Source organism: Desmodus rotundus, chromosome 3 (genome assembly GCF_022682495.2).
Source record: "Desmodus rotundus isolate HL8 chromosome 3, HLdesRot8A.1, whole genome shotgun sequence".
NCBI classification, from domain to species: Eukaryota; Metazoa; Chordata; class Mammalia; order Chiroptera; family Phyllostomidae; genus Desmodus; species Desmodus rotundus.
The window spans coordinates 187,417,110-187,429,173 of NC_071389.1; the positions used below are offsets into that span (position 1 = coordinate 187,417,110).

Sequence of the window (12,064 nt, forward strand, 5' to 3'; positions counted from 1 at the left end):
CTATAGTTCATATAGACTTTACTTATTGCCATAATGAGTCAAAACCCAGCATTTACTTTATTTGTGTGTTTTTGAAAAAGTTGTATAGTTGTAGGTGCTGAGAAAGCTTATTGACAAAAATAGACAAATGTGAATATAAGGTTTATTATAGTAATGCCATTCAATTATTCAAACAACAGATTACTTGCCAAAAGTATATAGTAGTCTATCAAAATTATTTTAATGAACAATTAGATGTTTATTTTCTTCATAGCTTTTATCACACAATAATTATATTCTTTCTTTTTTTTTTTTGATGTCTCCTCTCTCACCTCCTTACTCATATATCAGGATGCAGATGTCACAGAAGCAGGAAACTCGATTGTTTTCTTAGAATCAAACCCTTCACCCTTTTTCCCTTTAATCTCCTCCCCTCTCCTCTCTCGTCACTGTCAGCCTGTTCTCAATTTCAGCATCTTTGGTTATATTTTGCTTGCTTGTCATTTTGTTGATTAGGTTCCTGTTAAAGGTGAGATCATATGGTATTTGTCTTTTGCCACCTGGCTCATTTCACTTAGCATAATGCTCTCCAGTTCCATCTACACTGTTGCAAAGGGTAGGAGCTCCTTCTTTCTTTCTGCTGTGTAGAATTCCATTGTGTAAATGTACCATAGTTTTTTATCCATTCATTTACTGATGGGCACTTAGGTTGCCTCCAGCACTTGGCTGTTGTAAATTGTGCTGCTATGAACATTGGGATGCATAGGGTCTTTTGGATTGGTGTTTCAGGGTTCTTAGGATATAATCCTGGCAGTGGAATTGCTGGGTCAAAAGCAATTTTTCATTTTTCATTTTTGAGGAAATTCCATACTGTTTTCCACAGTGGTTGCACCAATCTACAATCCCACCAACAGTTTACTAAGGCTCCCTTTTCTCCACAACCTCTCCAACACTTGTTGTTTGTTGTTTTGTTTATGATGGCCATTCTTAACAGTGTGAGGTGGTACTCACTGTGGTTTTAATTTGCATCTCTCTGATAGCTAGCGATATTGAGCATCTTTTCATGTGTCTCTAGGCCCTCTGTATGTCCTCCTTGGAGAAGTGTCTGTTCAAGTCCTTTGCCCATTTTTTAACTGGGTTGCTTGTCTTCTTAGAGTGGAGTTGTGTGAGTCCTTTATATATTTTGGAGATCAAACCTTTGTCTGAGGTGTCATTGGCAAATATGTTTTCCCATACAGTTGGTTCTCTTTTCATTTTAATGCTGTTTTCTTTAGCTGCTCAGAAGCTTTTTATTTTGATGAGGTCCCATTTATTTATTCTTTCCTTTATGTCCCTTGCTTTAGGGGACGTGTCTGTGAGGATGTTGCTGCATGGAATATCTGAGATTTTCCTGCCTATGTTCTCCTCTAGGACTTTAATGGTGTCATGACTTATATTTAAATCTTTTATCCACCTTGAATTTATTTTTGTGTATGGTGTAAGTTGGTGATCGGTAATCAAGTTTCATTTTTTTGCATGTAGCTGTCCAGCTCTCCCAACACCATTTGTTGAAGAGGCTATTTTTACTCCATTTTATGCTGCTGCCTCCTTTGTTGAGTATTAATTGACTGTAGAGACTTAGGTTTATTTCTGGGCTCTCTGTTCTTTTCCATTGCTTTATGTGTCTGTTCTTATGCCAGTACTAGGCTGTTTTGATTACAGTAGCCTTGTAATACAGTTTGATATCAGGTATTGTGATTCCTCCTACTTTGCTCTTCTTTCTCAAAATTGTAGCAGCTAATCGGGGTTGTTTATGGTTTCATATAAATTTTTGAAGTGTTTGTTCTATATCTGTGAAATATGCCTTGGTATTTTAATATTTATTGTGTTGACTCTATAAATTGCTTTGGGTAGTATAGACATTTTGATGATGTTAATTCTTCTGATCCATGAACACGGTATATGTTTCCATTTGTTGTGTCTTCCTTGATTTCTTTCTTCAGTGTCATGTAGTTTTCTGAGTACAGGTATTTTACCTCATTGGTTAGGTTTATTCCTAGGTGTTTTATTTTTCTTGTTGCTATATTAATGATAAGAAAAGGCATCCAAATTGGAAAAAAGGAAACAAAACTGTCATTGTTTGCAGATGACATGGTAGTGTACATAGAAAATCCTATAAACTCCATGAAAAAACTGCTCGACCTAATAAATGAATTTGGCATAACAAGGTCATTTCACTTACAGGTTGATAAGGGTCCACATTGGGTCCATACTTGGTTACTAGGAGGTAACAGGTAAGACCTCATAATTTCATATGATATGGTCCTTCTGAATGACAGTCTTTGAAGGAAATAATTCAGAAGCAACACATACCACCATCATGATCACCACGAAACACTAAACATCTCTGTCTTCATTTGGATCCTCCCAGAGGCAAACTCTGAGGAAAGGATTCCTTTTTGGGTTCACATAAATCAAAGCCTTAGAAGGCGTTGTTCAGTTGAATTGAAATATGCTCCCCACAGCACCCCCCCAATACACACACACACAAAGACACACACATATGCACATGCAGAGCCAGAAAGGCCCAGCTCCTTTAACAAAGACTGTATCTGTGAAAAGCTTCTTGGAGTAACAAGAAGACTTTTTCTCCTTGAGCTTTTTACCCCTACACTTAGAATGGAAGCCACAAGAGAAGACCAACCTGAAGCAGAAGGATCTCACATTTGCTCCCCAGTTTCCAAAAGGAAGCAAGAACCCCCTCTATAGGACCTGGAGATTGGCATATCTGGAAAGAGAGGAGGTGTGGAATGTGGGGACCACCCAGTGGTTGGCAAAACTGGGAATAGGGTCACCACAGGTGAAGAAATTCCATATGTGGCCAAAATCTGACCCCAAAGAGCCAGGTTAGGAGGGGTTGGAGATGGGATATGAAGGGGAAAGGAGGATGACTTGGCTTATGGTACTGGGAAATATCAGCTCCACTGTGCAAAGAGGCTTCTGACAGGTCTCTTTCCCTTTCTCTCACGTGGAAGCCAAACAGACCCAAAGCAAAGCAGTACCTCCAAGATGGGCTGGTTTGCAATGCCAGCCTCTCTCGGAGAGAAAAGCAAGGTCACCTCTGCCCTGAGTCTCCCAGGGCTCTCAGTTGCCTTCCCCTCACTGTGATCTTCATGGGTGCTGCCTTTCAGATGCAGAATCTGTGTTCCCAGAGAGTGGCAGAACTTGGTTTTCATCTGGCACCCCTTTCTTGGTTCTTGGGGATTCTAGACCAAGACGGGACTCCAGGCTCTTAATAAGACACCTGGGGATTTGGGGACAGAGAGCAACAGGAGTCCAATCCAGGCAGCCACACTCCTGGTCATTCTGGGTGGAACTGGAGACTGCCCAGAACCAGGCAGGGCAGAGGACATGGGGCTGGAGCTGTCCGTGGTTCTGGCTGATGTCAACACATAAATAATTAAGGTCAAGAGCAGCCTGCCCATCCTCTGCTAAAGGGTTGGAAGAGTCTGGGGTTGTGGAGCAGGAATTGATTTTAATTAACATACTCAAGGATTTTTTTTAATTTATTTAATCTTTATTGTATTGTTCCATTACCATTTAGTCCCCTTTTACCCTCCTCCCCCCAGCAATCACCACATTGTTGTCCACACTCATTTCATGAGTCCTTTTTCCTTTTTGCTCAATCCCTCCACCTCCTCACCTCCCCCACCCACTAGCTGTCATCCTGCTCTCCATCTACAAGTCCGTCCCCATTTTCCTTGTTTGTTCAATTTGTTCATTAGATTATACGTATGAGTGAAATCATATGGTATTTGTTTATCTCTGACTGGCTTATTTCAATACTAATTTGAAAGAACATAAGCATCCCTATGTTTCAGTTGCCAAGGTATGGAGGAGGCTCAAGAGTCTATCAGTAGATAAATGGATAAAACAATTATGGGACACTTACACAATAGATTACTGCTTGGCTGTAAAAAAGAAGAAAGTTTTACCCTTTGCAATGGCACAGATGGACCTGGAATTGATTGTAATTAACCTACTCACTGGCAAGATCTGAGAGCCACATTTCCACACCCTCCAGAGTGTATGTCATTGCCTGGGTGAACACAAAAGTTTCTTTTCATGTCCTCCCTCAGTGCCATCTCCCTTTTGGGACTTAAAACACTTCAACTAATTGGATGTCTCTCACCCTTCCCCCTCTCAGAATCTATCTCTCCTCCATCTCCCTTCTCTGCCCCACCTCCAGATCTAGGTGGAAAAGTGCCACGTGTGGGCTGCATAGGATGTGGTCATTTTCAGCCTTACTTCTAATCCCCAAGCTGCCATACTGGACCTCATAAGTCCAGGGCAGGCTAATACTGGGATTGGCTTAAAACCACTGCCCTGGCCTGTATGCCGAGGAGATAGAACTTATAGTTTCATCAAACAGAAACTGGATCTTTGGAACACGGAGGTTTGAGCCTCCTAAAGTAGAGCTTGTGTCCATGGTTCCATCCCATCTAATTCTGAGCCAGGACCAAAAAGTGAAATATTCCTCCTTTTAGGTCAAATAGCTCCCGGAGAGGGAGGAGGAAAGGAGGTTCAGGAATGGGGTGATGCATGAATGGAAACAAGAACTTGCTGAATCAACTCGGCTTGGTGAGGCCACAGGGGTGCTGCCTCATAGCCCTCAGAGTAATCATTGTATTGAACCAGGTCCCACACTGGCAATGAAGTAGACGATCAAATAAATATTTGTTGAATTAAACTCAAAAAGTGCAATAAATTGCATTCTTAAGCATTGTATGTTTGTTGTTACTCTCTTCCTCTGTTACACTATGGAGCTCATGGCTGATTTTGTGACATTTATTCTATGGTCCTTTAATGAGTGGGGATAGATCAGTACTCTGAAAGGAACAAGATGCTTTCTTTTCACATCCATAGTTGAGAGACCGATTTGTCCTGCTTGATTTTGCAAGAATTATTTCCACTTGGCCTTTTATATTGGCCTTTTCTAAGGTTGGCTTTGGAGTGCAGTGCTCAGAGGGGGAAATGATTTGACCACGGTACCAATGGGTTTTATTTTTAAAACTACTCTCCACTTCCTGCCCCTTGAAAGACAAAAGGTCGGACCACTGTCACTTCCCAAGGCGACCTTAAACTTGGGTAGGAAAGGGAAGCCATGTTTTCTTGTGTTGGCTCCTCAGTCAAATAAGATGTCTGGGAATGATGATGATGTTTAAATCATTATCATGATATTCCCAGCTGAAAGAAATGCCATTAGCAACAAGGTTCTGAGTCTTTGTAGTTTAGAATTGAAAACTGGTAATGCTGCAGCTCTAGAAAGAAACAAACTGCAAACTGGTGTGAATGTCAGAAACGGGAATAATAGAGGAGTGAAGGTCTATTGCCTTTAGCTCCAAAGACAAAATTTCACTTCAGCCCCCCAAATTATGTTTTTCAAGATACAGTTTTAGCTTCATGTTGAAACGTCATTATTTTATCACTTGCAACATTAATTTGTGTGTATATATATTTGGACTGTGTTGAAAGATTTACATTCTACTTTAGCCACTCTTTTCTTGAATGGAAGCCAGAGTGTCTTTATGTAGGATGGCCACACAACTGTCCATCTCTTTGGAAAGAGGGATCAACTGGGATCCTGTTGCTGGACTAAAATGATCATAATAATAATAACTAATTCTTGTGGGAGCTCATCTGTGTTTTATAGCAGATTAATAGTCATCTTTTAAAAAGATTTTTAATCATTTTTTATTATTACTCTATTATATTTGTCCCAATTTTCCCCCTCTGCCCTCCTCTGCTCATCCCACTCCCCATTCCCACACTGCTGTGCATGTTCATGGGTCACTCTGAACCATAAATGCTCTTGAACTAGTCATTTCCCTTTCTTTCCACCCTTATCCACCCACCCTTCCACTATAGGGAACCTATCCACATGGAATGGCAAATGTAGCCCAGCCCTATTGGAAAGCCCATAGGTGTGTGTTGGCACGCAAGACGCCAAACCCAGGGATCAGCTTTCCCGTGGGAAACCAGGCATGCATTACACCTAGGCTGCCTTGAGGCTCGCTCTTGCTAAAACTCCCTCACCCTGAGTTGAAGCAGCAAATGCTTACTGCTTATCTTTAAAGTAACTTCCTGAAGTCTGTGCTAATTCTCCCAAGGACTGAAGTGTAACCAGACCAATTACTCTTATTGTTCCCTTGCATTTGCAACATTTTTTCCTTGTTAATCTGTAGGAAGTAATCAGTAACATCCTTTCCTTTGTTATCTGTAAAAAGTAATTACCTAAAGCAAACCTAAGCATAATGAATGAGAACCCTCTTTGATGTATACTATTAGAAAGTCAATAAAAGCCTGTCAAGACAAGGGTCGAGGCACTCTCCTCTTGAGAGAGTGGCCAAGGTACTCTCCCCCTGAGAGAGTGGCCGTGCCATCCCTTTTTCTACATAGGACTTCGGTAGTCCATGTGAATTTGGTTCATCTCACCCACAACACCGTGGACACTAATGGCCGGAGGCTGCATCACTCCACTTTGGTCACTGTCAGTCTGTTCTATGTTTCCATGCCTATAGTTCTATTTTGTTCATTAGATTCCTCTTATAGGTGAGATTGTATGGTATTTGTCTTTCGCTGACTGGCTTATTTAACTTAGCATAATATTCTCCAGTTCCATCCATGCTGTTGTGAAAGGTAGGAGCTCCTTCTTTCTTTCTGCTGCATAGTATTCCATTGTGTAAATATACCACAGTTTTTTCACCCACTCATATACTGATGAGCACTTAAACTGTTTCCACCACTTGACTATTGTACATAGCACTGCTATGAACATTGTGGTGCATAAGTTCTTTGGAATTGGTGATTCGGTATTCTTAGGGTATATTCCCAGCAGTGGAATCACTGGATCAAAAAGTAGTTCCATTTTTTAGCGTTCTGAGGAAATTCCACATTGTTTTCCACAGTGGCTGCACCAGTCTATATCCCCACCAACAGTGCACTGAAGTTTCCTTTTTTCTATACTGTTGCCAATACTTTTTTGTAGATTTATTAATTATGGCCATTCTGACTGGTGTGAGATGCTATCTCATTGTGCTTTTAATTTGCATCTCTCTGATGGCTAATGATATTGAGCATCTTTTCATATGTCTATGGGCCATCTTTATGTCCTCCTTGGAGAAATGTGTATTCAGGTCCTTTGCCCATTTTTCAATTGGATTGTTTATTTTCCTGGTGTTGAGTTGTATGAGTTCTTTATATATTTTGGAGATCAAACCCTTGTCTGATGTATCATTGGCAAATATGTTCTCCCACATGGTTGGCTCCCTTTTCATATATCCATTCTAAATTGTTAGATATGACTAAAAATTATTGAGAGGTCTCTATACACACAAGATATTATTTGATCTTTGTGACAATCTTATGAGGTAGGTATGACACTTCCACACTTTACAGACAGGAATTTGAGTCTTGGGAGATTAAAGGTCTCTCTGCAAGTAAGTTCAGCTTGATGGAAAACCAGCATTTAAATCAAGATTGTCAGAGCAGTGCTATTCAAAGATGCTACATCATCTATCTCAAATAGTATCACATGGGAATGCACCACTAACCAAAATAGGGTGCCTGGCTTTAATCTTTATAAACACCGGATGTTATCACCAAGGGAATAAGTGTTGCACCAGTCCATTCTGCCTTCATTCAGTCAAAGTTCATTCCAAGTCTGCAGTGAGTGAGAGTCAGAGTCATGTCTCCTTGTCGTGTATCAACTCCTGTGGACACTTTACCCCTCCTGACTTCTGCTCTATAAAAGGATAGGCTTTGGGACTTCACCACCCTCTTCCCTGCCAGCAGTACCACCAGGGTGGGGGTAGGGGAGTTTAGATGCTGTCCTCCATGCTGAGAAACTCTTGATGTGGGAGGCACAAATAGTTTGGTCCATTCTCCAGCCTCTGGCACGCTCTTTTAGGAGCCACGTCATGGTCATAAAACCTCTATTTTGTAATCCCAGGCTGCCCTCTGCACTGAAAAATAGATCCACCTCCTCACGAGGGGCTCTGCAGGGAGCCTATTGTGTTTCCCTGGCTTTCCCAGTGACACTCTGGGAATGAAAAGTTTGGGAAACATTTCCTCCTCGTCTATCCAGATATTACATTATTTTGGTTTGACCAAGGAAGGGGAGCTCATTGAGTTCCACACACGGCCGCAAGGCTGGTGGCCACCAGGAGTATTTGGACATTGGAGGAGCTCAAAAAAACTTCCTAGGCTGACAGTTACCCTTTGTAAGTAATGTTTTTCCAGGCTAATTCTTTACTTTTCTGAGTGGTGTCAATAGCTGCAGACCCCCTATAGGAAAGCTTTAGTGTTTTCTCCCCCAAACACAGTAGGTGGAGGCTGAAGGAAAGGGTCAGCCACTTTGTGTCTTTGCTGACTGAGCCTTCAACTCAGTCCCAACTCATCCTGTGGCCTCTTGGATTTCAAAGGAAAGGGGTGTGTGTGTGTGTGCGTTTGAGAGAGAGAGCACTCTACTGGGAAGAGGAAGCTTTGATCAATCTTTTTCTTTTTTTGCAAAGTCCATTTTTTGTTTGTTTTTCTTTTTTTAAATTGTGGTTCAAGTACAGTTGTCTCCATTTTCTCCCCACCACTCCCCCCACCACACCCAGCCATCGTCACCTCCCTCCTCTGATACCAACCCCCTTGGGTTTGTCCATGTGTCCTTTATAATAGTCCCTGGAAACCCTTCCCCCTTTCCCCCCATTATCCCCTCTCATCTCCCCTCTGGTTACAGTCAGTTTGTTCTTAATTTCAATGTATCTGGTTATATTTTGCTTGCTTGTTTGTTTTGTTGATTAGGTTCCATTTACAGGTGAGATCATATGGTATTTGTCAAAGTCCATTTTTATAGACTTTCTTATTTTGTCTTCCCTGTGATTTTTTTTGACATTGTGAGGGAAGTTACTAATTACTTTCTGACTGTTTTAACCCCACTATATATAACGAAGAAGTTTCACTGATGCATTTCCCTTTATTAATTAACAAATATTTACTAAGCACTCCCATATGTTAGTTATTATTAAAGCAATGTAAATACAAACTACCTAGGCATAATCTAGTCCAAACTTAATGAAAGGAATATATTTGTTTTAAAAATCATAACTTAAACTAAGACACAAAATTGTCAATAGCTCTCAAAAGGAAAAACTGCAACTTTAGAAAAAGTTGTTTCTCAACTTTTTCTTGCAAAATAGTTTGTGAAAGACACTCTTCACTACATTCCCTGTAATTCAACTCACAGAGAATTTTTTTGAAATTATTGAGCACAAGGCTTTCAGAGGTGAAAAAGATAGTCAAGGTTCTTGTTTTTGTGAAACACAACTAAATTATATAACTTTAGAAACCTAGAATTAAAAGTTAGGTCCCTCCTTTCAGAAACTTACTGTTCACTAATACTATGCATTAATAGTGTTCTTACATGTATTTCTTTTGTTTGGACACAGCAGGGTTGGCTATCAGTAAAACATTACTATTATTTCTAAAAAACTGCTCATTTACTGGATATTAAACAGATAATAATACTATCATACGGAAATGTAGTGAATCTCTTTGCTGTAGGCTGGGCTTTTATAACCAGATAAAAAGACTAAGTACTGAGTAGCACATTACTAAAACTTCAAAGGTTATCTTTCATTTAGTATCTAATTTCTTCCTGACAAAATTACAACCTACCTAAGCTTTGACAACAAACACATTAAATTATCTTCAGTAGGACTAAAAGTCACTATACAATAAGATATCCAGTCTAAAAAACTATAAATATTTTAGTTCCAAAGTCAAAAAATTATCCAATTTATAATTAATGTGACATAAAAAATATTTATCAAAATAGTCCCTTTGCAGGGTGTATGGGCTCTCAAGGAACAGCAGTGAAAAAGTCCATTTCCGTTTTCACAATTGGTGCTTGTCAATGGGTTCTACACAGGCAGGAGGAAAAAGATACAGACACGCGAGTCCCAACTTCAAAGCAATGAAACTGCAGACACATTCAAACCAAATAGCTCTTTCCACCTAGCTGGCATATTCAGGTGGGTATTATTACACCCTATTAGTGAACTAGTGACACCTGTTTAAAGACACATTCTAGTATTTGAATTCTAGTTCAGGGCAGGGAGGGACTTAATTCATCCAACTTAACTCCCTTATTGTTCGAGTAAAACGGAGGACCAATGAAGGGAAGTGATTTGTGCAAGGTGACGTAATTGGCCAGTGGCAGAGCTGACCACCGGAAGTCAGGTTTTCTCAAATCGGATGTACCCAGTAGATTTGGCTGGGAATAAAAATTACCTGGGGTACCTAAAAATGCAGGTCTTTGCGCCCCGTCCTCAGATAGTCTAGTTGGGTAGAGCTCAGGTGATGTCAAGATTCACTGTTGATGGCGACACAGCTGGTCTGAGGATCACACTTAAAGAAATGCTATGAGAACCCTGTAAGATTTAACTCTTTCCAAAATAAAATGTTAAAGTAGTGTGAGAATTATTTCAAAGCATCGTTTTTTCAGACATTGTTGTTCTCCCCACTCTTTTTCAGATATCCAGTGTTCGTCCAAAACGCACAACCAACAAAAATCGAAGTCTGTTGACCTGTTCAGACATGACGTAGCTGATCACAATGAGCCTCTGCAATGGGTTGGAAATTAGAGACTTTGATTATTCTTTCATGTCACAAGATTATGCAGCTAATATATTTCTAAGGCAATGAGAGAAACATTTCATTCCAAGAAATATTTGGAAGTGCAGAATTTTGTAACCACTTAAGTTTTTAAACATAATTAAAAACTCTGATTTGCTATTCAATAACATATTCCCTTAGTCATTCAATTAATATTTATTGAATATCTACCAGCCAGGCTTTTAGTTAACATCTGTTTTATCTTAAGTGTCTTCAAAATGTCTCCCAAAGCAAATTTTACAATTACTGGAAAATGATTGTGCAAGTGGTGGGAGTCAGGTGGGGAGTCCTATTACCTCCCACAGCAGTATTTATGGTTACAATAAAACACAGAAATGCTTGGATATTATACCATGAGCTTTAATGCTTATAATACTTAATAGGGTCCTGAATTAAAGAAAATCTTCATAGGTAACATAACAAAGCACTTATTAGGATCACAGTTTACTGAAATAGAAAAGGACCTTTGTAGGCTAAGATTTATATTAAATCCAAAAGTTCAATTCTAATCACAGGCTTGTGTTTTGCACCGAGTGACATCTACTCCTTTAGGAATTCTCCATGGTAAATATGAAGCTTGGAAGAAGCAGGTCACAAATTTTAATTAACTTTGATAAAATGTGAGAGATTATTAATTTTAACTAATTGAGAGTATGTGATTGTCATCTCTAAGTCAAAGATAACCCCCCCCAAATCTACCTTTATGCTTTTGGGTATGTATTAATATACAATCATTTCAGATTATTTAGACTTATTTGTTAATCCTCATCTTGTTCAAAAAATGACTTAAGGTATCATTTCAAATTGAGGTTTCATTTTCAGACTTTTTCAGATAAGGGAAGTAGTTGGATTTCCATCAACGGATTCTCAGTTAACAGACCCGGTTCTGTCTATGGCTTCACTTTATTTTCTGGAGGGCACTGCAAAGGATTCCAACTTCACCTACGAAAAAAAAAAAAAAAAAAAAAAAAAAAAAAAAAAAAGCCCAGATGAGCCACTCATATCTTGAAAAAATGCCCTTCAATTGTCCACAATGTATAAAGCACTGGAAAATCATCACGATGCGTGGAGATGCTAGGTACCACCCCAACCCTCTAGAAGCTCATGGCTTAGCTATGGCACTAGAACTTGGGCAGTTAGGGCACAGGAAGGTACAAATTTTAGGAGGTGCTGGAGCTACTAATGGAATTAACTTCCTCTTTCCATAGGCTGGTTCTCAGCAAAGGAGTTAACAGTTTTCTCTCCCAGGAAAATCACCAGCTGTTCTGCTTCTCGTTTACACGACCATCTATTGATGCTTGCAAGGAGTTAAGGCATTGAACCCAGAGGAGTGGTTCTTAAAAACCTCCTGTGTCAGAATCACCTGGGACCTTATTACAGA

General features: G+C 39.8%; 1 protein-coding gene across 2 annotated transcripts in view; it reads right to left on the minus strand.

Moving 5' to 3' along the window:
- Positions 1-11,022: 11,022 nt before the first annotated feature.
- PAH (phenylalanine hydroxylase) overlaps positions 11,023-12,064 on the minus strand; it is a 49,808-nt gene continuing 48,766 nt past the window's right edge. For both annotated transcript variants that reach the window (XM_024579271.3, XM_053921967.2), the window contains exon 13: positions 11,023-11,625. In XM_024579271.3, the coding sequence (XP_024435039.1) occupies positions 11,582-11,625 (44 nt within the window). In that variant the 3' untranslated portion in view covers positions 11,023-11,581. The remainder of the gene's footprint in view (positions 11,626-12,064) is intronic.